The sequence below is a fragment of the Dipodomys spectabilis genome, unplaced genomic scaffold (genome assembly GCF_019054845.1).
Source record: "Dipodomys spectabilis isolate Male_0828 unplaced genomic scaffold, ASM1905484v1 ptg000098l, whole genome shotgun sequence".
NCBI classification, from domain to species: Eukaryota; Metazoa; Chordata; class Mammalia; order Rodentia; family Heteromyidae; genus Dipodomys; species Dipodomys spectabilis.
Window position 1 is genome coordinate 18,005,641 of NW_024870775.1, and position 27,687 is coordinate 18,033,327.

The 27,687-nt window shown below is 37.5% G+C and overlaps 2 protein-coding genes across 3 annotated transcripts in view; one reads left to right on the top strand and one right to left on the bottom strand.

The window, feature by feature from the left end:
- LOC122113557 (centromere protein P) overlaps window positions 1-27,687 on the bottom strand; it is a 190,760-nt gene that overhangs the window by 129,657 nt on the left and 33,416 nt on the right. The window lies entirely within an intron of this gene.
- Window positions 4,548-26,213, top strand: Ogn (osteoglycin). 2 transcript variants are annotated; one of them, XR_006148452.1, is made up of 7 exons: window positions 4,548-4,884; window positions 7,928-8,021; window positions 18,608-18,766; window positions 21,789-21,991; window positions 23,409-23,504; window positions 24,495-24,962; window positions 25,075-26,213. XR_006148452.1 is itself a non-coding variant. In XM_042686577.1 (6 exons), the coding sequence occupies exons 1-6, from the start codon at window positions 4,711-4,713 to the stop codon at window positions 24,663-24,665; spliced, it is 897 nt and encodes a 298-aa protein (XP_042542511.1). In that variant the 5' UTR covers window positions 4,548-4,710; the 3' UTR covers window positions 24,666-26,213. The 2 variants fall into 2 exon arrangements, 1 of the variants encoding a protein (XP_042542511.1); XM_042686577.1 differs by having other exon boundaries at window positions 24,495-26,213.

The following is a 27,687-nucleotide window of genomic DNA, read 5'->3' on the forward strand; positions in this document are numbered from 1 at the left end:
ATAAAGCCCTAGTTCAAACTCCAGTACTGCAAATTAATAAACAAAAGGCTTTAAATTATAGGGTTGTCATAAAAGCTTAGAATGTTTGATTCTAAAGGTTATAATAAGTATCTAGTCACTCAGTAGTTCACAAAAGGGACAACTCTGACTCTGAGTCCTAATGTTTGAGGCTTAAAAAAAACCACAAAAACAGGGATATTGTCACAACAAAGAATTGTCAGGTCTGGTACACCAATAGTGCAGAGGCTGAGAGATTGTGACTAGATTACAGTTCAACAAGTAAGAAAAAGGCCTAAGAAAGTTAAAGAACTGAGAATACATCAAGAATCCAATCTATATCCTACAAAATTAAGAGTGAGGGAAGGTATAAGTTGGGGAAGGATGGGGAGAATGCTGAAAGGGGTGACATTGATCTCAAGATATATTATATTCAGGGGCTGGGAAGGTGGCTCAGTGGTAGAGCGCTTGCCTTGCATGCATGAGGCCCTGGGTTCGATTCCTCAGCACCACATAAGCAAAAAAGAAAAAAACCGGAAGTGGAACTGTGGCTCAAGTGGTAGAGTGCTAGACTTGAGCTGAAGAGCTGAGGGACAGCACCCAGGCCCAGAATTCAGGCCCCATGACCAGACCAAAAAAAAAAAAAAGATATATTAAATTCATAAACTGCTTGGTTAAATGGCAACTCCACTATACAACTAAAGACTACACACACACAGTTAAGGAACTTCTACAAGATCAAATGAAAGTTAATTATAGAATCACAATGGAAAGTTACCTATTCTGACTCCTAATCCATACTATTTCCTATACAGTGAGAGGAAGTTCTAGCTCATATCCTTGATCTCTATTAGTATAACTAAAACATCTCCAAAAATACTAATTCCTATAAAATCTTTGTTGTAAGACTCAATTTCACTCAATACATTTTTGTTTCCAACTGCTGAGAAGCAATGAAATGGAAGAACACAGACCAAAGAAAAATCTGAGAAAAAAATAAATGCCCTACCAGATATCAAGGTTATATAATGCAACAAGGTCACCTAAAAGAATTCCACAAAGAAAATTCTTTCAAGTTAGATACAATGTCTGCTCCACAGCTATTAGGCAGACTTCATCTTTTATTCCTGGAAAGGGAAACTTAAGTGGCTTTATACTAGAATGTAACATTTTGTTCTGGGATGGAAACCAAACTCAGTTTCAAACATTTCCCATCTGGAACTGGGCACTGTATTTAAAGGCTGCTTCAGCATAGAGGTAAAGTTTTGCCTTATCTCTTGAGGGCAATCTATGTCATTCCTGGTAGGACTATGTTTCTTTCAGGCACTACAGGGTAATTTTATAGTTTGGGGGTTGTAATAGCCATTTCACTGACTATCCAGGTGATTTAGGATGAGGCACTGGGTTTGACCTGGGGCTGAATTCACCTTTGTGGACAACTTAGCTTTCCTTATAATCTGTTCCTTTGGCTAACTCTGATGTTTATCCTTTCCCTGTGCAAGCCATATTTATGAGTCTAGTAGCCTTCTGTGAGTTCGAGAGAGTTATCTCATGTGAGTATCATTTGAACTTATAAATGGTATCTGAAATGAGAATGGTCTTCACTTTGAGGGAGTGTGCCCTCCATTATAGTTTGGCTGATTCTAAGGAAGAATAAAGATTTGCTATTTCCTAGTGTAACTGTGGACAATTCTAGATTCTTCCCTGTATAATCACCTCCCCAATCCACTAAGGATGCACCCTGAGAGTCTCTTCCAACCAACAGAAAATGACAAGGGTGACAACATACATATGATAGGTATAAGTTGACAGTAAAAAGATTATGACCCATCTTGCTCAAAGATGACCCCTTTCTCTGGCTTTGAAGCAAGCTACCCTATAAAGGAAGTCTCATTGCAAGGAACTGAGGGAAACATTCAGCGAACAGACAGTAAAAAAACAAACCACATATTGCAAAGATCCAACACTATCAATAACCACACAGGTTCTACTCAATCCCAGTGTAGCTGTGGACAAAACCAACAATCCTAAATTAGAGAATATCATAATTAAATAATCCACATTCAAGCAAGAACTAGATGCTCAAGACAGCATGTGGTGCATGCCTATAATCTCCATACTTGGGAGGCTGAGGCAGTATGATTTTTATTCAAAGCCAGTCTGGGTTATATGAGATCTTCCTCTACAGGGGGAGAGGAGGAGAAAAAAGAACAAGAAAAAGGACAAGAAAGAAATATTGAACATTCAAGTCTTAATTTGTCTAAACTTTGATTTGAAAGGTTCAAAACCCTAATTTTGACTTGAAAAAAAATTGGTGCTCTTTTGTTTTGTGCTAGTCCTGGGGCTTGAACTCAGGGACTGGGCACTGTCCCTGAGCTTTCATGCTCAAGGCTAACACTCTACCACTTGAGCCACAGCTCCACTTCTGGCTTTTTGGGGGTTAACTGGAGGTAAGAGTATCATGACTTTCCTGCCCAGGTGGGCCTTGAATCATGATCCTCAAATCTCTACTTGCTATGTAGCTAGGATTTCAAGCATGAGCTTTGGTGTTCATTTTAAATTATTTCTTAAACTTTATTTTGGAGAAGTAAAAACTTTGATAAAAAAGCAATTGAAGAATAAAAATGTGATTTATTTTAAATTTGAGACTGTTTTACTAAGGTAGCCCAGCCTGGCCTTGAAATTGTTTTCTTTATTAAACTCCCAAGGCTTGTGGCTAGCACCAAGTAAATAATTTATTAAAAGTGAATCTTTAAACATCTCTACAAAGTACTAACTTTAATGTTTAAAATTCAAACTGAAAATTTTTATACAGTTGCAAAATTATCTTTTTACTGCCAATTGCAATATTATAAGTCAAATAAAAGTCTCATTCGTGTGTGCTGGTACTAGGACTTGAATTCAGGGTATCATGTTCTTGCTTGGCATTTTTTGCCCTAGGATGGCACTCTTCCACTATCACATCTCCACTTCCCAAACTTATTTTTGTAAGCTATTTCTTATACTTTAGTTTTAAAGGTAATGAAAATCAAGAGGTTACAGGATGAAACCCTAAAATAATTTATACTAAAATTCTTATATTGGAAATTTCGGTCTACATGTTAATTACAGTGTTAGGACAAAATCTTTAGTCCTCATAAAATTAAGAGCTTTGGTTTGGTGCTGTATTTCATTCAAAAATGAATGTTTTGAAGGTTTTTCCAGGATGTTTTATATCCTGCAAAAGCACCAAAGTGAAAGCATTATAACGATGTCATTTTCATAAACAAATCTCTAAAAGATTATTGCTTATGAATAAGGTGAAAAGGACAGGGGATTTTAATCGGCGAGGCAGCTGGAGTGCAGTGGTTTCAAACCTCTTCAGCACAGTTCTCCAGTACAACACCCTGTGTTTCACCCTAGAGAAGGAATGTTGGCAAAGAACTCTACCACAAGGAAAGTGCTCTTAAAGCTGTTGGGCCCTGAAATTTTATTCAGTAGTTTGAAAGAAATCCTTAACTTTCCTCATTCATCCTCCCACTTGGAGCTAATGTACGGGCATGAACACCTAATGAAGAAAATTACACAAAAACCTTCAAAACACCTTCAATGGTAGGCTCATTTTCCACACTATTTTCAATAGTCTTTGTTAAAGTGTGACAATTCTAGAAGTCTTGCTAAACGTAAAGCCTTCCGAGACCTTGAACAATTAAATTTTAACAAGCACTTTCAGGTATCATTTGTACCTTTAACATTGATGCAGGTAAAAAAAAAATACAAGCTGCCAAAGTCACAAGTCTACTTTATCCTTAAAATTTCAACATCTGGATTTCTGATAAATTGGCATCTATAACGCAGCACAAGCAATTCTGGGTGATTCTGTTTGAAGTATAGAAAAAGGATGAAATGTGTCCATATCTCAGATAAAATGCACTAGTGAGCCTAAGAGAATTATTTCCTGTACATTTCTCCTTTAAAGTTCTAAATTTCCTTTAGTTTGCAATATTATTTTTTACATAGTTTAAAAGAGCAAGACTTAATCAAAAGTAGTGGTAACCTGTTACATTTTTTAAAAAAACTAGAAAATTAGGGGGGAGAACTGATTTGGTGAATGGTAACTCCTTTGTACAACTCCTTCTAGATAATAAAAATATAACTAAAAAAAGAACATTAAACATGACTTTTCCTGTATTTCACCTTAAAGTGTTAGTGACTATTTTTCATGATGTTTAACTTAAGGTTCAAGTTATAAAGTTATAAAACTTCTCCTAGAACTTGCTTTTTCACACCAACACAAATCAAGAAGTTTTTATAAAGCAGTAAAGTTGAAATATGATATTTTTAACTCACATGAGACAGGATCTTCATTTTAACTATTTATACTACAGGTATTCAAAGATTTCAATTACATATTAGTACTTATATACAGGCACTTAATTATTAAGAAACTCAAATTATTAACATAGCTTGTATTTTTTATTAGATAAAAAAAACTTCCTGAACAATTTTTGGTAGGTTCACTGATACATGAAAACTGATGTTATCTAATTAAAGATCACAAAGGGTTAAATACTTGTTCCCTGGCCCCTACTTCGTACAGTGTGCCAAAACGTCCTCAAAGGTTTTAAATATTGCTTCCATGGTCTGAATTTTTATTTCCAAGGAGAAGAGTTTTATCCCATAGTCAGCAGGCCATTGGTTTAGTAACTTTCAGTCAGCTTGATTTCTGTGGAAATGAAGAGTATGCATTCGACACTTCTCCTGTTACTTTTCCTGCCTTTGACAGAACCAGCACCACAAGCTCAGCAGGACGTACCCTCTACCTTTGAGTATGGGACAGATCATTTTGAAGAAAATATATTTAGTCAAGATTATGAAGATAAATACCTGGATGAAAAAAGAATTAAGGTACTTTATTTCTACTTTAAGTTTACCTTCTAAAATGGTACTCATTTAAATGTATGTTTTTAAGTTTTCCTGATTGTATTTGATAAGGTAAGGAGAAAAGAAAAGCAATTTAATACTGAAAGTAACTCATAATAATTATCCTTAAGATTATACTTTTCAAGCATGCATGTTTCCTAAATTAACAAAGACTACCTAGGGTAACCAAACAGCTACAGTAACCAAAAATAAAACAAGAGAAACTAGGCTAGATTCCTTGATGAATTGCAATTCATATGTTAACTGTTACAGAAATTTCTGTAGTTGCATACTGATACTGTTTCAAATATAAATTAGGAGAAATTAAGATAAATTATCTGCTAAAGGGTTTAGTTTATTTTAGAAAAATATGGCTCAAAGAAATAAATACAAGAGTAGTAGCTATGCCAAATACCCACAGTACCAGAAATTAAAACTGCTTAATATTGGACATCCTTTTAAATCAGTTTTAACACTTTCAATGCTTTACCAATTTGCAACAAGGATCTGTAACTGTCAGTGAGTTAACACCCAGTAAGGATGTAAGGATGACTTTTATGCAACAGGATTCACATCCCATCACTATGAACAAAGTAATTACTTGTGGTTTCCTTGGCCAAAGAAATGAATTCTGGTTAGGAAAAAATTAACATAGCACAAAACTATTTGTGGCCCACTGTGTGTCATACAGACACACATTCCACTAAAAAATGAGAAGTGTATCCAAATATTTAACAATATTCATTGTTTCAAAAGTTCTTCTCCATTATAGTGAAGATTTTTAAGATCACAAGACACTATGTTGGAAATGAACTTTACAAGCTGGGGAGGGGAATCTGAGAGGAAGGAAAATGGGAGAAAAACAATGTACTCATTACCTTATGTATGTAACTCTAATCCCTCTGTATATCACCTTGACAATAAAATTAAATTTAAAAAAAGATTTTTAAGATGCACTAGTTAAAATTACTTCTTTTCTCAGCACACAATGAACATATGTTAACAGCAGTTTTTATTTTGTTCCAATAGAGGAAGTTAATATGCTGGATTATAAACTGATTACAACAAGAAAGACAGGCCACAGAATCAAACAAACAAATAATAAAAGAACAATTCTATTACAAAATAAGTGATTATCTCACTTGGATGATTTGACTATCGATCAATTACAAGAACACTTTCAAAATTCTCTGATACTTAAAAATTTAGAAATAACTTTCTCTGCTTCTTACATTTATAGGACTTTAGCAGTTTTTCTATCTTAATATAAATGTATAGACTGATATTTGTGTAATAGAGAATTCAGTGGGACAATGAGTGGGAAGGATGGTCAGCCTGCATTCAGATGGGCAAAGGCTACAGACAAGATCAAGTAGAGCAAGCTTACAAAGGATGAAAAGAACACTACTGCAAGTAATAAGCTATAGTCTAATGGAAGAAAACACACTGAAAACAGGAGAGAGGATAAGTGATAAGGATGCCAATTCTCCAGAGCTAGAAGCCTAAACACTAGTGACCTGAGGGGTACCCTGTGTATTGTATATACATTTATCTGAATTAGGGAGGGGGAACAACAAAATGGTGAGACAAAGGACAAAGGAGGAACCAATGCAACAGTGATACAAGAAAATATGTTGAAAATGAACTTTACAACTTGGCGGGGGAGGGGGTGGTTAGTGGGGAAGAGCAAGTGGGAGAAAAACCAGGAAGGGGGTAACAGTGTTCGACAAGAAATGTACTCAATACCTTACGTATGTAACTGTAACCTCTCTGTACATCATCTTGACAACAAAATTAAAATATTTTTTAAAAGGCAGGGGCTGAGGGGAATGTGGGAAGGGGCTCCATATTGGATGTGGAAGCACATACTTGAAATCCCAGCTACACAGGAGATGGATAGAAGGATCATGGTTTGAGGCCTGCTCACATTAAAAGAAAAACTTTTTAAAGCTAGGCATGGTGTAAGCTGAGCCTACCCAAGAGGTGAAGGCAGGATTGTAGTTGGAAGCTCTTGGGCAAAAGTCCAAGACCCTATCTAAAAAATAAAGCAAAAGGATTGGGGGCATTGCTCAAATGGTACAGTGCTTCCTTAGCAAGTGGGAGGTCCTGAATTCAACCCCCTAGTACCACCCAAAAGAACAAACAAAACAAAACCCTCCATGGAGGAATGTAGGTAACTAAAATGTCACCTCAGGAAGAAACAGAGCTTTCTGAGTCATTTACCATGGAACATACTAAAGTCCTAGAGTTCCCTATAGGGGAATTAATTCAAACCAGAATCACATGAAAGTTTCACCTCAGAAAACTTTATTACCATTCTGATAATTCTTTTTTTTTTTTTGTTTTTTCAGTTGTGGGGCATGAACTCTGGGCCTGGGCACTGTCCCTCAGCTCTTCAGCTCAAGGCAAGCGCGCTACCACTTGAGCCACAGAGCCACTTCCCCATTCTGATAATTCTTTACTAACTCCCATTTGGAATTTCAGCATGGTCAATAGTTACCAAGTACACCACATACACACACACACACACATACATACATATATACACACATACACACAAACACACAATTGTTATTTTACTCAGGGAGATCACAGTCTTGAATAAAATCATACTTACACTGAAATAATGTACAACATCCTAATGGAGCACAAAAGAAATGCTACCAAGGGGCTGGGAAGGTGGCTCAGTGGTAGAGCGCTTGCCTTGCATGCGTGAGGCCCTGGGTTCGATTCCTCAGCACCACATAAGCAAAAAGAAAAAAGCCGGAAGTGGTGCTGTGGCTCAAGTGGTAGAGTGCTAGACTTGAGCTGAAGAGCTGAGGGACAGCACCCAGGCCCAGAGTTCAGACCCCACGACCGGACCCAAAAAAAAAAAAAGAAAGAAAGAAAGAAATGCTACCAATTATGACTAAGAGACTTATGACTACAATGTTGACTATAACTTATGACTATAATGTTGATTATGGTGCCACAGGTTGCAGTCTTACAGATGTTATCATACCTAATAACAGACTTATTTTTTCAACAGGAAAAAGAAACATTGATAGTACATGATGAGAAAAGTTTTCAGTTACAAAAAGATGAGGCTATAATGCCACTATCCCCCAACAAAGGAAATGATGGTAAGTATGAATATATCATTGAATTTTTTTCTTTTTTCTTTTTGGTCAGTTGTGGGGCTTGAATTCTGGGCCTGCGCGCTGTCCCTGAGCTCTTCAGTTCAAGGCGAGCACTCTACCACTTGAACCACAGTGCCACTTTCAGTTTTCTGGTGGTTAACTGGAAATAAGAGTCTCACAGACTTTCCTGACCAGGCTGGCTTTGAACACCTGCAATCCTCAGATCTCAGCCTCCTGAGTAGCTAGGATTACAGGTGTAAGCCACCAGTCCTGGCTCACTGAATTATTTTTAAGAGAATGTTTTAAAAATAGCTATAATAGAACTTTATTTCTTCTATTTCAAAAGTCACCTCAATAATAAATCCAAACTGGAAGTTTATCTCCAATGGTAAAGTCAAAATATTTGGGAAGGTACAATACTTGCCATCCCACATTATGAGAAAAAAAATGTAAAACAGAAAATTCAGGAACCAAGGCTAGCTGGGTGCTGATGGCTCATGGCTGTAATCCTAGCTACTCAGGAGGCTAAGATCTGAGGATCGTGGTTCGAAGCCAGCCTAGGCAGTAAAGTCCATGAGACTCTCATCTCCAGTTAACCACCAGAAAAACAGAAGTGGTGCTGTGGCTCAAAGTGGTAGAGCACTCACCTTGAGCTGAAGAGCTCAGGGACAGTGCCCAGGACCAGAGTTCAAGTCCCACAACAGGTAGGCAAAAAAGAAAAAAAAAATGAACCAAGGCTAACTTGAGAAGATGGGGCTGGGAGAAATGGTAGAGAATGATCAGAGGGGTGACACTGATCAAAATGTACTGTACTGCCAGGTGCTTCTGGCTCACACCTATAATCCTGGCTACTCAAGAGGCTGAGATCTGAGGATTGCAGTGCAAAGCCAGCCCAAGCAGAAAGTTTGTGAGATTCGTATCTCTAGCCAGTGAAAATCATACACTAATTTATATATTGCTACAATAAAATTTAAATGCACCACAACAAAAAATAGATTTTTTAAAATTTTGTTCAACTAGGGATTCAGACCTTATGCATGCTAGGCAAGCAAACTACCAGTTGAGGCATTCCATCAGCCACTTCTGAAGTTACTTTTTTTTTTTTATAGTTTTTTAATTGTTATTATAAAGGGGATTGGTTATTTTCAAGATAGGGTCTTAGCTTTATGCCTGGGCCAGCCTACACTGTGATCTTATTTGTGATCTTTATCCTTGTGCTTCCCTTATAGCTTGACAGGTACTCACCACCAAACCCGGTCATTCACTGAAATGGAGTCTTGCCAACTTTTATATTTGGCCTGGCCTCAACAGCAATCCCCTGATCTTTGCCTCCCAAATCAAATTTTGTTTTTTTCAGACAGGATCTCACTAACTTTGCTAGAGCTATCCTCAAACTCCTCATCCTCCTGCCTTCACTTCCAAGTAGTTAGGATTATAGGTATATGCCACTACACCCATCCAAAAATTCCATCTTAAAAAATTAGAAGCAACTGAGAGAGAATGAAGGGGTGACCTTGTCCAATAAGAAATGTACTCATCTGACTTATAAAACTGTAATTCTTTTGTACATCACTTTTATAACAACAATTTAAAAATTTTAAAAAAATGAGAAGCAATTTTGTAAAAACAGAAAAATATCACTTGTTCTTGAGCAGAATAGCTTAAAATCATGAAGATGTTAGTTATTTCTAAGTTTATAAATTTTACACAACCCCACTAAAATTACCAATTAATTTTTATAAAACTAGAAAAATGAGCCGGGCGCTGGTGGCTCACGCCTGTAATCCTAGCTACTCAGGAGGCTGAGATCTGAGGATCACGGTTCAAAGCCTGCCCAGGCAGGAGAGACCTTGAGACTCCTATCTCCAATAAACCACCAGAAAACCAGAAGTGTCGCTGTAGCTCAAGTGGTAGAGCGCTCGCCTTGAGCTGAAGAGCTGAGGGACAGCGCCCAGGCCCAGAGTTCAAGCCCCATGACCGACAAAAAAAAAAAAAAAACTAGAAAAATGGATTGCAAAGTTCATATGGAGAAAACATGCACAAATAGGGAAACGCTGAACAATACCAGATATAAGCAAGAGCTAGAAACATATACTTTTTAAAGTGTATGGCTCATGCCTATAATCCTAGCTACTCAGGAGGCTGAGGATCATGGTTCAAAGCCAGCCCTGACAGAAAAGTCCCCATGATACTCTTAGGTCCAATTATCCACTCAAAAACTGGAAGTGGTACTGTAATTCAAATGGTAGATCACTAACCTGGAGCACAGAGAGGCTCAGGGACACCACCCAGGCCCTGAGTTCAAGCCCCATGACCAACCAAAATAAAAAGAAGGAGGAGGAGGAGGAGGAGGAATAGGAGGACGAGGAGGAGGAGGAGGAGAAGGAGTTCATAGTAAAAAGACCAATAGAATAGACAGTAAAAAGACAGAAATACTTCTAGAAATTCAGTGAATAAGTAGCTCAAACCACTGAAGTAAAACTGCTATTTTTTAAAACCAGGAATGGGAGAAATGAGTAGCAATTTGATTAATACTTTACATGGAATAATAAATTGCAAATAGATTGGGTCACAACATATAAAAATAAAGCTATATAATTATTAGAAAACAGCTTGAAAGTTAGAAGTACCTCAAACTTAGAAGTGTTAATAGAAAAGGTCAGAGCTGGGAAGGTGCCTTGCATGCATGAGGCCCTGGGTTTGATTCCTCAGCACCACATAAGCAGAAAAAGCCAGAAGTGGTGCTGTGGCTCAAGTGGTAGAGCATTAGTCTTGAGCTCAAGAGCTGAGGGACAGTGCTCAGGCCCGTGTTTCAGGCTGCACGACCGACCAAAAAAAACAAACAAACAAACATATATATATATATATATATATGCATATATATATGCACACATACATTTTATATATAGAAAAGATCAATAATTTGACTCCATGAAAGTAAACTTGAAAAAAAAAGAAAAGCAAACTTGCACATGGCAAAAAAAAAGTATGAGGTGACTCACATCTGCAATCCTAGCTACTCAGGAGGCTAAGATCAAGGTAAAGTCAAAATATTTGGGAAGGTACAATATTTGCCATCCCACATTATGAGAAAAAAAATGTAAAACAGAAAATTCAGGAACTAAGGCTAGCTGGGTGCCGATGGCTCATGGCTGTAATCCTAGCTACTCAGGAGGCTAAGATCTGAGGATCGTGGTTCGAAGCCAGCCTAGGCAGTAAAGTCCATGAGACTCTCATCTCCAGTTAACCACCAGAAAAACAGAAGTGGTGCTGTGGCTCAAAGTGGTAGAGCACTCACCTTGAGCTGAAGAGCTCAGGGACAGTGCCCAGGACCAGAGTTCAAGTCCCACAACAGGTAGGCAAAAAAAAAAACTGGGCAAAAAGCAAGTGAGAGCACATCTCAACAAAAAAGCTGAGTGTGATGGTGTGCACCCTCATTCCAGCTACAGTAGGCAGTGTAAACCGAAGGATTATGGTTGAGGACAGCTGTGGGGTGGTGGGTAGGGGTGGGAAGCAAGATTCCATCTCAAAAACAAGCAGAACAATAAACACTGGAAGGAAGGCTAAAAATTTAGAGCACCTATATAGCAAGTGTGAGGCCTTGAGTTCAGCCTCACCCCAAAAAAAAAATCCTAAAAGGACAACCTAGACTGGGAAAAATAATTTACAAAATATAAAGAACTGCTTGGTTTTTTTTTGGGGGGGGGGAGGGGTCCGGTCATGGGGCCTGGACACTGTCCCTCAGCTCTTCAGCTCAAGGCTAGCGCTCTACCACTTGAGCCACAGCGCCACTTCCGGCTTTTTTAAACTTTTTGCTTATGTGGTGCTGAGGAATCGAACCCAGGGCCTCAGGCATGCAAGGCAAGCACTCTACCACTGAGCCACTTTCCCAGCCCTGCTTGGTTTTTTTGTTTTGGGTTTTTTGTTTTGTTTTTTGGTGCCTGTCCTGGGGCTTGCTGTTCCTGAGCTTTTGTGCTCAAGGCTAGTAGGTCTACCACTTGGCCACAGCTCTACTTTCGGCTTTCTAGGTTTCTTCTTGTTACAGAAAAGCATTTATAAATACAGAAAGGCAAAGGGCTGGACACTGTGACAGCGGACTAGAAACAAAGATATCAGTATTAGCTCATAGTTTTGTATACATAGAGGTAAAGTACTTTAGATAAGTTTTGTTTTTTCCCCTCTGAATTGTGTCGTGCATGTGAATATGGTATATATGGGTCTCTATGAGTAAGTAGTATTCATGTAATGAATATAGTGTATGTTTATATATATATATGTTACACAAACGTTTATCATTTATGGAGAAAGAAAAAAAACACACATTTTATTTCCTACCCTTAACTGGGAACCTAGAAGCAATGAGATTCCATCAGTAATGAGCATGTTCAGTATCTATAATTCTCTGCTTAAAGGAATCAGGGGTTTTTGAGAAGGTAGCCAATTGGGTTGGGTCAGGAAAAATGAAAGACTGAAAAATTGATCTGGTATATCTTGAAATGCTGAAAGTATAAGCATTTCTCAAAGAAAAACAATAATCTTAAAAAATACTTTTAATCCTGTTAGAATCAGAAATCGATCATCCCATCCTTGTGATATAAAGCAGTGCTGGAGGTTTAATCTCATCGTCTTCCATCACTTATCCAACCAGTGACAGCTTTCTGGAGTCCAGTAAGCAAAAAACAAAAGGTCTAGTACAGTTGTCTAATTTACTTGATATTATCTATAGTTAAATTACTTTTACTTTAATTGAATTATCCTTTCTCTTTGACTTTATTTAATATATATTTGACATTGTTCCCATATATAGTGCAAAGGGTAGAATAAGAATACTTTCTGTGAAAAAAAGTTTTTCAAAAATAGTTATTAAGAGCTGGGTGCCAGTAGCTCACACCTGTAATCCTAGCCACTCAGGAGGCTAAGATCTGAGGATAGTGGTTCAAAGATAGCCAGAGCAGAAGAGTCCTCGTGAGACTCTTATCTCCAATGAACCACTAAAACCTGGAAGTGGCACTGTGGCTTAAATGGTAGAGTGCTAGCCTTGAGCACAAAGGGGTTCAGGTTCAGTACCTAGGCCCTGAGTTCAAGACCCACAACCTCCCCCAAAAAAAGTTGTTAAAAAATTTTTTAAGCTCGGCACCGGTGGCTCACGCCTGGCATCATAGCTACTTAGGAGGGTGAGATCTGGCTTGGCATCCTAGCTACTTAGGAGGGTGAGATCTGAGGATCGTAGTTTAAAGACAGCCTGGTCAGGAAAGTCCATGAAACTCTTTTTTTTTTTTTTTTTTGGGGGGGGGGGGTCCGGCCGTGGGGCCTGAACTCTGGGCCTGGGCACTGTCCCTCAGCTCTTCAGCTCAAGGCTAGTGCTCTACCACTTGAGTCACAGCGCCACTTCCGGCTTTTTTCTTATGTGGTGCTGAGGAATCAAACCCAGGGCCTCGAGCATGCAAGGCAAGCACTCTACCACTGAGCCACCTTCCCAGCCCCGTCCATGAAACTCTTATCTCCAATAAACCACGCAGAAAACCGAAGTGGCGTGGCGCTGTGGCTCAAGTGGTAGAGCACTCGCCTTGAGCTGAAGAGCTGAGGGACAGCGCCCAGGCCCAGAGTTCAAGCCCCACGACCGACCAAAAATAAATTTTTTTTTTAAAATATAGAGATGGCCAGGCGTTGGTGGCTCATGCCTGTAATCCTAGCTACTCTGGAGCTGAGATCTGAGGATCGTGGTTCAAAGCCAGCTTGGGCAGAAAACTTTGTGAGACTCTTATCTCTAATAAATCACCAGAAAACCAGAAGTGGTGCTGTGGCTCAAGTAGTAAAGCACTAGCCTTGAGCTGAAGGATAGCACCAATGTTCAGAGTTCATGCCCCACAACCATCCAAAACACACACACACACACACACACACACACACACACACACACACACACACACACACACACACACACACACATACACACACACACACACACAGAGATAAATGGCAAGTATAAATGAGTGAAAGATGGAAAAGGGCCAGCTGAAGTGGTTTAATTAAATCTTAGCTACTTGGAAGGTGGAGATCAGAGGATATCAGTTTCTGGTCAGTGCAGGCGAAAAAATTACAAGACTCCATTTCAACCAATGGCACTTATTTGTCATTCCAGCTATATAAGGAAGCACAGACTGGACTGTGACTCAGAATAGATAGCCCAGGCATAAAGCAAGACTCTACCTCAAAAAAATAACCTACAGAAAGTAAACTCAAGTGGTAGATTGTTTGCCAATCAAGCGTGAGGCACTAGGTTTAAGCCTCAATACCACAAAACACTCAAAAATAAGGAAATAATCTAGAATAGTCAAAACAATGTCAAAGAATTAAGTTAGAGGGTTTGTACAGACTAATAGCAAGTCTTATAACTGCAGGAATCAAAATATTGTGGCACTGACATAAGATTTTTTTTTGGGGAGGGGGGGGGGGTCCAGTCGTGGGGCCTGAACTCTGGGCCTGGGCGCTGTCCCTCAGCTCTTCAGCTCAAGGCTAGCACTCTACCACTTGAGCCACAGCGCCACTTCCAGCTTTCTTTTTGCTTATGTGGTGCTGAGGAATCGAACCCAGGGCCTCATGCATGCAAAGCAAGCACTCTACCACTGAGCCGCCTTCCCAGCCCCAGATTTTTTATATTTTTTAAAAGATCAATAGAACAGGGTAACCTTGGCCAAGAAGCACTGTACTCATAACCTGACTTATGAAATTGTAACAACTTTGTACAACTACTTAATAAGAAAAAAAGAACATATAAAAAAAAAAGGACAGGCACCAGTGGCTCAGGCCTATAATCCTAGATACTCAGGAGGCTGAGATCTGAGAATCACTGTTTGAAGCCAACCCAGACAGGAAAGTCCATGAGACTCAGAAAAAGACAGAACTGGCTCTATTGTTCAAGTGGTAGAGCACTAGTCTTGAGCACAAAGAAGCTAAGGGAGAGCATCCAGGCTCTGAGTTCAAGCCCCAGAACTGGCACACACACCCCCCCCCACACACACCCCACACCCACAAAATCAATGGAACAGAATTAATGCCCATAAATATGCCTACACAAGCTTAATCATGTGTTGAATCTTTCCTGAAAGTCATGGTGAAATGATCAAGAGCACTAGAGAAGGGAAAAAAAAATTGACATTCCTGAAACTATATAATTAAAAGTGAACTCAAAATACAGCCCCTATTAAACTACACAACTTCACAAAGAAGTATATCATTTAGATGTACTCCACAAGCTAATGTTCTAAAGGATGGGATTCTAGCTGATGATCCCAGCTAATTTCTGAAGCTTTAGAAGGTAGAGCAGATTGGAAGAAGTTGGGTCACTGAAATATGACTTCGAAAGAGATATTGGATCTCTTAACTATTCATTTCTCTCTTGTTTCTAGGCCACCATAGTGGCCACCAACTCTGTAATACAAAAACTCAATTTAAAAATAAGCAAAACATATTAACAGAAACAGTAGCTCAGTTGGTAGAACACTCATCAATGAGCCAAAGTGTCTGGTACCAAATTCGAGTCCAGGTCTAGGACCAAAAAACTAAACTTCAAAGAGAAGTTGTGAATACAAATAAGCACATGAAAAGATGCTCAGCAATATCTGTCATTAGAGAAATGCAAATTAAAGCACAATGAAAAACCACAATATAACCTATCTGAATGACTAAAATTTAAAAAGACTATAACAGCTTTTTCATTTCTGTGACAAATGCCAGAGAAAATAGGTTTATAAAAGAGGAAAGATTTATTTTGACTTATGGTTTCAGTCCAAGGTTGGCTGGATCCATTCCTTTGGGCCTGAGGAAAGGCAGAATACTCCCATGGCAGAAGCATAGAGTACAGGCTGCTAACTTCATGGCAGACAGACAGAAAGCAGAAGCGGTTAACAAGGAGAGTTCAGTGCCAAAACATGCCATTCAAAGATGGTTCTCCAGTGCCCTATTTCCTCTAAGTGGGACCCACTTTCCAAGTTCCACCAAAACCTAAGAATCTATTCAAATTTTGAATCTGTCAGTGGATTAAACCGTTTAGTAGATCAGATTCTTCATGATCTAATTAAATCAGGAAGTGCTCTCCCCCAAGATACGTCTAGGAATATACCTTATTTTCTTCCTCAATCAAGATATAACCACCACAATGACCATATCAAATGTTCTCAAGGATATAATGCAACAAGAACTCTCCTACACTGTGGTAGAATGTAAAAATGGCATAACATTTGGAAAATGGGCACTTCTTTCCAAAGATAAAAAACATAAGATACACACATAAGACCCATACATTCCACATCTAATATTTATTCCAAAGAAATAAAAATGTTAGTGTTTAAGTGTATGCTGGCACACATCTATAATGTGAGCTCAGGAGGTTGAGGCAGAAGGATCATGAATTCAAGGCTATCCTGGGCCTGACAGCAAGATTCGGTCTCAAAACAAGCAAACAGATGTCAAGTCCACAGCAATTTGTAAATAAATGTTCACACTAGCTTTGGAAGTAGTCAAAACCTGGAAATACTCAAACATCCATTAAGACCTAATGTATAAATTGTATACAATGAGATGATGAAATTCTACTTAGTAATAAAGAATAATGCATTACTGACATATTAGCAATGAATCTTAATTATGCTAAAAGAAATCAGACAAAAGAGTATATTTTGAAGGATTCTTTTTTAATGGAACCCAGAAATGCAAATTATGATGTAGTGACCAAAAGTAGCTCAGTGTCTGCTTGAGGACCAGAGAGCAAGAGAAGAATTACTAATGGGAATGAGTAAAAAAGTTTTTGGGGGGGAGAAGTGGGGTGGGATGTCAATTAAAACAAAAGATTCCTAAGTTTATAACACATGCTATAAATTATGAATTGTATGATTTAAGTAAGTGCACTTCATTGTATCAATTAAACATAAAAATTGTGCCAGGGCTGGGCGCCAGTGGTTCATACCTGTAATCTTAGCTACTTAGGAGGCTGAAATCTGAGGATTGTGATTCAAAGGCTGACCAGCAGGAAAGTCTGTAAGACTCTTCAATTAACCACCAAAAAGCTGAAAGTGGAGCTGCGGCTCAAGTGGTTAAGTGCCAGTCTTAAGCAAAAGAGTTCAGGAAAAGTGCTTACATCCCGAGTTCAAGCCCAGGACCAGCATGTGCATATGTGCATGTGCATACATGCGCACACATGCATGAATATATATATACACACACACACACACACAGAAAACTGTGTCAGAAAAAAGTTTAAAGGGCTCTCATGATTAATCTGCAGTAACATTAAAATAAGCATGATGATAATAGCCTATCTCATAAGACAGATAAGGTTGATACTGAAGTAAAAAATAAAAGGAATGCTCCAGTAGAATGTCAACTAATGAACACAAAAGGAATAGAAAAAAACCCCCACTATTTGTCAACTATCCTAATGACAAATGATTTAGCTGAAAATCAACAACAAAGGTGGGTGCTGGTAGTTCATGCCTGTAATTCTAGCTACTCAGGAGACTTAGATCTGAGGATCTCAGTTCAAAGCTAGCCCAGCCAAGAAAGTCTGTGAGACTGATCTCCAATTAACTACAAGAAAACCAGAAATGAAACTGTGGATCAAAGTGGTAAAGTGCTACCTTTGAGCAGAAAAGCATGGGGATATCACTGAGGCTCTGAGTTCAAGTCCCATGGGCAGGGAGGACACAGATGCTAAAACTGAACTGGTGGTAAAAGTTTGATGACACACCAGACTTTTTTTTTTTTTTTTTGGGGGGGGGGCGTCCTCCAAGTACTTCTCCAGAAGAAATACATAAATTACAAGGTCGAAAACTAATTTTATAAAATGAGATGACAGATACCACTCGAACCAAATGGCCAATACCAGAAATGGAACAAACATTATATATATTCCAGATACATAACACTAAAGACACAGCATTATTTCCATGGTATTCCTGCCAAAAAGGAAGAATCGGAGACAAATCTCTTTCAGTTTCCAAACTAAAAAGGTACCCCCCAAAAAAGAAAACACCCACCAAGGAACTATTCAAAGTTAAAAAAGATCTGACAACTATATGCAGTAAATAATTTAGTGTTGAAATTAACACTGAGTTAAGTCATTCCAAGTTGGATTTGGATTTACATATGAACGGTACAGTGATGTCTAATATTCAAGTTAATAGTCTGCTCATTTCACTGGTGGTTTCTAAAGTGATTAGCAATATCACCAAACTGAAATGTTTCTATCACACTAAACTTGATAAACAAAACTTGTTTTTACCGTAACTTCTGCTATGTGAGTTTTTGGGGGGGAGAATGGGAGATTCAAATAAGGAAATGTAATTGTCAATAAAGAGAGCAATTAGAGCAAAACAAAATTTTGGTGAGTCATGAAGCACCAGTGTTTGACACCACATTATCAAGTACCAAGTAGGCTGGAGACTACAACTATCTTTCCTCTATCACCTATGATTCTTTAAATGCCAATGCAAATCAGTAGTAGGATCCATGATAATGATAATTTTACTATTAAAGACGACTGAATATTTTCAAACTATTACTTGTACTTACAATTTTGTTTCCCAATTTAGAAATGCCCACGTGCCTGCTGTGTGTTTGTTTAAGTGGCTCCGTGTACTGTGAGGAAGTTGACATTGATGCAGTACCACCCTTGCCAAAGGAATCTGCTTATCTTTATGCACGATTCAACAAAATTAAAAAGCTGACTGCCAAAGATTTTGCTGACATGCGTAAGTTTAAATAAGACATAAACAAAAGTTGCTGTTACCTATGACCTACTACACCAAAGGTTGTCACTGCTAGATGATAGACACCTATCTATCTCCACACACTTCACCAAACTCCTTTTTTTCTGTGTGGTGAAATCATTTTTCCATACTAATTTCCCGTCATTTTTATTTGCTGATAACTTTGGTGTTTACTTTGATAGCCCATCTTGCATATAGACTATCACATCACATATTTTAACTCATAACTGTTAAGCCTGATTACATGTTAAAAATGTCTGGAAGACTTTGTCTTTTAAAAACTATTTTTGAAATATTTATTCAAGACTCTCCTTCCCAAAAGTTCTAATTCAGGCCTGGGGTAAAGCCAAAACATTATCTCTAAAACAACCACACTCCTTACACCATTCTACAAGGTTGAAAACCCTGGCATTTAACTCTTTCCAGGTCATTAATCTTGGACTTCTGGCTTTCTACCAAACTTTAACCCAACAAAGGTGTTGCTGGAGACATCAGTTAGCCTCTATTTCTGCAGCACAAAATTTTCATACTGTATTACTAATTTCTTGTCAGCTTTTTAGGCTATTGGGTTATCAAATTCTACTAGATTTCAAAAAAAATCTAAAATTATCTTGAAAAAAAAATCAAACCAAGAAATGTCTACTAGCTTTACTGCACATTTATTAGATAAGCTGTAACTGGTTTCATGCTAGCAGCTTTCAAGTGGGGATTAAAGGAAAAGTAGCTGTTTATTATTAATTGTAGATCTTCTATTTACAAAATCAATACATGTAGTTCAGTGATAGTTTTTGCCTAGCATGGATATGGCCATAGATTTGATCCCTAGCACTGTGAAAATTTAATTTAAAATTTTATTTTTTATCTTAAAAAGTACATGTGGTACTTTTATGATTATTAACAGAAGTACATAGAATAGCAAAAAAGCTATAGTTACTCAAAACACATGTTTCCAACTAAGGTTAAATAAGGCAATGTTTTCTTCTAGTGTCAGCTGTTGTATTGTAAGTTAAGGATCTAATCAGCATATTTAGCATCATTTTTTTCATTTGTGCTTTTTGTTGTAAATTTTACAGTAATGGCACTAAGTATAGTGCTATTTTAAGTATGGTACTATTTCTATGCATTTCTGCTAATCATTAACACACCACATCTACTAATTGTTAACTTTAATTAACTGTTTACTTTTTCACAGTACTAAGGGATCAAACTCAGGGCCTTGTACATTCTAGACAAGTGCTCTACAAATAAACTAGATTCCTAGTGTTTCTAAACATAAGAGATCTACAATGTACCTTATAGAGAATGCATCTGTAATAAGCTTCATTCAGGCATGAATTATAGTAAAATATTAATTCAACAATATACATTAAGGTATCATTAAACAAAAACACATAAACCAAGATTTGTGCTAACTAGTTAACAAAAAATCATCCAAACAATTATTCCAAATATAACAAAAAATGTAAAGGGTAAATTATGAAGTTAAGTGCACCTATCTTTCTCTGCTTGCTTATGGGAATTCCAACTGATCATGCATAATTCTTAACTAAGTTTTTTAGAAGCATGCATCCACTCAATGCAAAAATGTTTCCATTAACTCTATCCTGGTAGCCTAGATGCTGGCTCCAAACATGTTTAATATGTTTTCCTTAGCCAGTTCTGCCTTTGTTAATGGGCATGTTACTGCATGTCAGTGAGGTGGTCAGGGCACGTCAGAGGGCTGGTGTTATTGATTCTAACATTCCATTAGAAACTGTGTAATTAATCAGTCACAGAGAAATGCATGAGAGCCAATCCCTATTCCCCCTCATGACCCTCCCCCCACTCAAAAATGGTAAGAAGGTAGAAGTGCTGCCTCTTAGGAGAGGAGATAGACATAAACCTCAGAGATAGCAAAATTCTGCCAGGGGACATGACAGTATAGTCAACAGAATGGCCTTTGTAGTAGGGTGGCCATGATCATTCCAGCAGTCAAAGAGCACCTGCCAGGCTCCCAGGTCCACTGCCAGGTACATTATGAGAATAATCCCATGTAGTCCTCCTCCCAGCTGCCATTTTACAGGAGGCAAACAGAAGTCAACCTATTTACTCAGTATCTGAGCTAGTAAGGGAAGCACCAGAACTGGGACCTCCCTCTTCAAGAGGGATCAGACCTTGCTTGAACCTGGAAAACTGGGTAGGATATGAATAGCCAGGCCAGCAGCAGACAGAAACACTTAATGTAGCTTCACTAAGGGTTGTGCCTTTCTTTCTCCTCTGCCAGACCCAGCGACTTGTGAGAGAGCCTATGTGATTAGAGACTCATGGAAAGCCAGGCCACTAACTCCCCTACACTCAATGGTTCAGTACTCATCAATGGTAAAGCAAGTTTTTAGAAAATAACTACAATGAGAAAAAATTGCTTCCTAATCATCCAGACAAAAGCCAAAACACATATACTGTGTATACATACATTGAATTTCTCAATCCTCCAGTCTGTATTGCCATAACAAATTGGGGAACATTTTTGTCTTACTTTGTAAGAAGTAAGGTATAGTGAGATTATGGTAATTTAGTCACAATTAACAATGCAACATCCTGGCAAAATATCCAAGAATACAATTATATGACTCCACTCATTCACATGTAGTTAGTCCCCAGGATTTGCAATAAGTATTTCTTTCAAACTACCTGTTCATCATGAGAAACTGAGAAGTATGGAAATACTTAATATTAAGATCCTTTCCAAATTTGGGATTCTAGGATAGTAAAAAAGGTATTATTAAGCAGAGAGATGCTCAGTGTTCAACAAAACTATTTATTGATGGAGTTGAGAGAAAAATTCAGTGTTCAGTGTTTGTCTAGTATGTGCCAGACACTAGGTACCATTCTCAAGCACAAAAACAATTTTTTGAGCCAGTGATTGTACACACTAATGATAAAACATCTGAATAATCTGTTATACTCACTTTTTTTGTTGCATGAGACTTAACTTCATATTTCTTTGTGTATTTCTCCCCTCAAGCTAACCTAAGAAGACTTGATTTTACGGGTAATTTGATAGAAGAGATAGAAGATGATACTTTTTCAAAACTTTCTCTGTTAGAAGAACTTTCACTTGCTGAAAATCAGCTACTGAGACTTCCAGTTCTTCCTTCAAAGCTTATTTTATTTAATGCAAAACACAACAAAATCAAGAGTAAAGGAATCAAAGCAAATACATTCAAAGTAAGTACTTCATAGTATGACAAAACACAGTACCAACGTTAATAGTTTAAAAGTCTATGGTTTTAGCCACTGGTGGTTCACACCTATAATCCTAGCTACTAAGGAGGCTGAGATCTGAGGATCGTGGTTCAAAGCCAGCCTGGGCAGAAAAGTCTATGAGAATCTTATCTCCAATAAACCACTAGAAAACCAGAAGTGGTGCTGTGGCTCAAGAGGTAGAGCTCTAGCCTTGAGCTGAAGAGCTGAGGGACAGTGCCCGTGTCCAGAGTTCAGACCCCATGACCAACAAAAAAAACAAAAAACAAAAAAAGTCTATGATTTTTCTTTTGGGGGGCTAGGAGTAGGAACTGCACTCAGTGTATAGACGCTGTCTCTTAGCTTTTTTGCTCAAGGCTTATGCTCTACCACTTGTGGCATATCTCCTCCACTTCCAGATTTTTGGTGGTTAATTGGAGGTAAGAGTCTCATGGACTTCTTGCTCAGACTGGCTTCAAAATATAATCCTAAGAACTCAGCCTCCTAAACAGCTAGAATTATAGGCATGGTTCACCAGAACCTGGCCTTATCAGTTTCATATAAAGAATATTTAGAGCATGGTGGTTCAATACTGTAATCCAAGATACTTGGGAGGCTGTTAAAGGAGGATCACTTAAAATGAGATTTACAGGTGTATTTCTGAACAGATCAGGATAAATCAACAAAATTATCAAAATTGTCTGCTGTATAGTTTGGTTTAGTGCCTTATGGCTCTAACAGCCACTGGTAAAATCAAGTCACTATAATTCATATAAATTGGGCCTACTGGAAAGATGTCTATGTGGTTAAACTTAGAATATTTAAGAAAGGATTAAAACAACAGCATACAAAAATAATGAACAAAGTTTGGTACAAGTATCAAAATTAATTACTAATCATAAAAAGTAATCTAACATAAAATCCTTATGAAAAAATCCACATGAAGTTAGGGTTTAATGCAACATTTTGCTAAGCATATCTTTTTGGAGTAACCACTTAAGGAGAAATTGGTAAAGTTGAGATGGGAAGCTCTAGAGGCTCAAGGAAAGTCAGAGTAGCAGCAGGTTCCAAAAATAGTCCTGGGTAGAGCGACTTAATTAGCTGTCCTCAAGACAACTTAAAGGACCCCAAAAGTAGCATTAAGATTGAGTTGAAGTGAATGGACAGACATGTGAAGTATGCAGTAGAGCTCTGAGGTTCGTTCGTTGTAAATGTCTTAAGGACTAAAACACACTACATCTAAAGCCAAACCCAATAACAAGCAAAACAAAGAACTACTATATGAACAACTGATATGATTTATGTGTACTTATACCAAAATCCCTTCTTATGTATATACTGCTTAGATCCTGACAGAGAATGAACAGACTCCAGTAACACTCAAACCAAATTTTCCTTACAGAAACTGAGTAACCTCGCCATCCTCTACTTGGACCATAATGAACTGGAAGCTGTACCTCCTAATTTACCAGAAAGTCTACGAATAATTCATCTTCAGGTAAGATTGTTACTTCCATGATATCTGGTTTAATTACCTATGAGTTCATTTTATGGCTCATTAGTAAACTTTGCTCATCATCTGTGAATTATGGCTAGATCATTATGATACTGTGATAAAGTTCAACAACTATTCAAAGTATTAATACTTAAACATATGAATTCCCTATTTTCTAGCCTTAACACACAAATTGGAAAGTTAGGGGGCACTCAAACTTCTAGTTCATGTTTCTTTCCTCATAGGGCAATGTAGATTAAAGGTTCTAGCATTATTCTAGGAACATATCAAGTAGAAAATCAAAAAAATGAAGAATAAAATTATTTAAATGAAAACAATGAAAATAAATGAAAAAACAGGTGAATATCTTTAGAAAATATTTAAGGATGTAGTTCCGCTCTAGTACTCTAAGATACTTTTTCCAGCTAATATAATCCTATTTATATTCAGATTTTTACATTAAATCAGTATTAATCTGAGAAATAATCAGTGGTTTGTTCTTCCAAAATACAGTATAAACTAAAAACAGATGTTCAAATTATGCAGTTTTATTTTCATGAGGATTCACAGTATGTACAATATCGTTCTGTGTGATGGTCCTAGGTCTTGAACTCAGGGTCTGGGATCTTTGTCTCTGAGCTTTTGTGTTCAAGACTAGTGCCCTAGAATATTTAAGAAAGGATTAAAACAAAAGCATAGGAAAATAATAAAGTTTTGTACAAGTATCAAAGTTAATTACTAATCATGAAAAGCCTCAGCTCCACTTCTATCTTTTTGGTAGTTAATTGCAAATAAGAGTCTCATGGACTTTCCTGCCTAGGCTCGCTTTGAACTGTAATCTTCAGATCTCAACTCTTGAGAAGTCAGGATTATAGGCATGAGTCACTGGCACCTTGCAAATACTTTAAAAAATACTCTGTGAAGGGTTTCATTATTTAGTACATTAAAAGCTTGTTTCGGAATTGCAAAATATTTTTTTCTTCTGTTTTTCAGTTTAACAACATAACTTCAATTACAGACGACACCTTCTGCAAGGCTAATGATACCCGTTATATTCGGGAACGTATTGAAGAGATTCGCCTAGAGGGTAATCCAATAGCCCTTGGAAAACATCCCAACAGTTTTACTTGCTTGAAAAGATTACCTATAGGGTCATACTTTTAACCACTATCAAAGCAATGTGTAAGCTAAAGTATGTATGCTTATAATTTGTCTCAATAATGTCTAAAAGAACATTAAATACTGGTTTATCATTAACTTTTTATCTTACTATGAAAGAATTTTATGTCTTAAACAAGAATGTTCAAAATAAGATTGAATTTCTAAGTTCAAAATAATGTGAAAATATTTAAAACATTGAAAATTCTCCTGGTTTATACTAGACATCTACAATTCAAGATGCATATTCTTATTACTAAGTAAGAGAAGTCCAAGAAAGTTCCAATTGTTTATCTTTGCTAGGTTGCTAGCCTTTATCTTTTTTCTTTTTTCCATATATCTATTTTTATTGTAAAAATACTGTACAATGGAGTTACAGTTACATGAGTAGGGTAATGAGTACATTTCCTATTAGGTTTTATTAAGTATCTTGAAAACATTTAAAGCCTTATAAAGCTAAATATTTCCATTGATCTTTCATGATTCATAATTATTCATATGAGGTGGGAACCTTGTTTTCTTCTTATAAAGAAAGCTATCTTACTTTATTTTCACTAGCCTAAAAAATTTTCCAAATAAAGTAGAATTTTACTTTCTAATAAAGAGCTAGAAGGTATATCCAAAGTTTTCTACCTTGTGGGCCACATCATTAGAGTTCAATAAAGAAAAAATATTCTTTTATCATAAGTCATTTTGTAAAGCCAAGCAATTCAAAACTAATAAGCTTTTATAAACAAAAAATTCTGACACATTTAAACAAGAATAAAGTTCTTCCCCTGAAAGATTTTCAATTTTGAAAGAAGTACAAAATATTTCCTTTTAAAATTACTGAACAGGGCCTTCTCAATAACTGTTCACATATAAAGAAACAAAAACTGCCTGTGCATGTAAATGTTTACCAAAACAAACTGAATATTCACAGCAAAGTTTTTGAGCAACATTTGCTCAATGCCCATGATGAACAGACTCACTTAACAATAAAAACCTGATCTTCAATCCAAGTAATGACTCAAAACTGCCAGATTAAAGATCCTGAACTAACCTTTCTCTTGCCTATATATCACTCAAAAGTCTTAATACATTGCTTTGAAGTTAAATAGAAAATTACTGGTACTTTAGAAACATGAATCTGACCTGTCTATAAAATATATTGACATCATTTCCATTGTAGATTATACAATGGAATTGGTAAATTACTCCTAGAACATATACTCATTCCTGTTGTTTCTTAGGATTTACCCTCCAACACCATTTGTTGAAGTTGATCTGAGATTAAAAACAGCTATGATCCTTTGGAGTTTATTTTTCTGCATCTATAATCTCTGAAGGCCTCAACAGTTACTCTGACAATGCTCATTAGTGCATTCATTTATTTTGATGAGTAATGACTATAACTAATATGCTTTTTTCATAATTTTGTGTGCTTGACTTATTTTCTAATTGACAAAATAGTTGAGAGCACTGAATACAGCTTATGTTTATACTGTCACAGTCCTAGCACAACAGTGAACACATTTAAATATATGAATAAATGTTGTAAAATCCAAAGTAAAAGAGTGCTGTTTCATTGGAAAAATTAATTATCATATGAGTAAATTAATATAAATACATTGCGACTTTATCTGGAAATACATGTCTTATAAAGAAAGGTCCATAAGCAAGACGGAGACTAAAGAGTGTGGTTAAGTTTATTAAATTTCTGGTTTTCATAAGGCTGTATACACACACATATATACACCAATATAAAGAAAGAAATGCTTAAACTAAGTACTGGTGGCTTCTGCCTGAAATCCTAGCTAGCTCACAGACCCTTATTCAAGGCCACCTCAAATAGAAAAGCTCTAAAGACCTTCTCAACTCTGAGTACAATGGCCAGGACTGGGAGAATGTTACCTACAGGCCTGCCTTGGCAGAAAAGTTCAGTACTGGAAGAGAAGAAAAAAGAAAAGGAAGAAAGGAAGGGAGGGAGGGAGGGAAAGGAGGGAAAGAAAGATGGAGATGGAGATGGGGAGAGGGAGAGGGAGAGAGAGTAAGAGAGAGAGAGAGAGAGAGAATGAATTACTGAAAAAACTAAAGATATACATAGACATCTTGTGTTTGGATTAGATTTAACATTGTTAAGACTACAAAACCAACTCCAGATTTGATGTAATCCCTGTGACAGCCCCAATGGTATTTTCTGAAGAAACAGAAAAATCTATTCTAAAATTCATATAGAATTTCAAAAGCTCTCAAATAAACCCAAGAATCTTAAGAACTAAGGGAGCAGACTGGTATTTCTTAACTTCAAAACTTGCTCCAAACAATAATAAAGACACTGTGGTACTTCCATAAAAATTAGACATATAAGCGGGGTGCTGGTGGCTCAAGCCTGTAATCCTAGCTACCTAGGAGGCTGAGATCTAAGGACTGCGGTTCAAAGTGTGGGCACTGTCCCTCAGCTCTTCAGCTCAAGGCGAGCGCTCTACCACTTGAGCCACAGTGCCACTTCCTGTTTTCTGGTAGTTTATTGGAGATAAGAGTCTCACAGACTTTTCTGCCCCGGCTGGCTTTGAACCGTGATCCTCAGATCTCAGCCTCCTAAGTAGCTAGGATTACAGGCGTGGGCCACCAGCACCTGGCAGTCCGTGAGACTCTTTTTTTTTTTTTTTGGGGGGGGGGGGTCCGGTTGTGGGGTCTGAACTCTGGGCCTGGGTACTGTCCCTCAACTCTTCAGCTCAAGGCTAGCACTCTACCACTTGAGCTACTTCTGACTTTTTTTTCCTTTTGCTTATGTGGTGCTGAGGAATCGAACACAGGGTCTTTTCTTTTTTTTTTTTTTTTTTGGTCGGCCGTGGGGCTTGAACTCTGGGCCTGGGCGCTGTCCTTCAGCTCTTCAGCTCAAGGCGAGCCTTCTACCACTTGAGCTACAGCGCCACTTGAACCCAGGGTCTAGGCATGCAAGGCAAGTGCTCTACCACTGAGCCACCTTCCCAGCCCCTGTGAGACTCTTATCTCCAATAAACCACTCAGAAATCCAGAAGTGGCA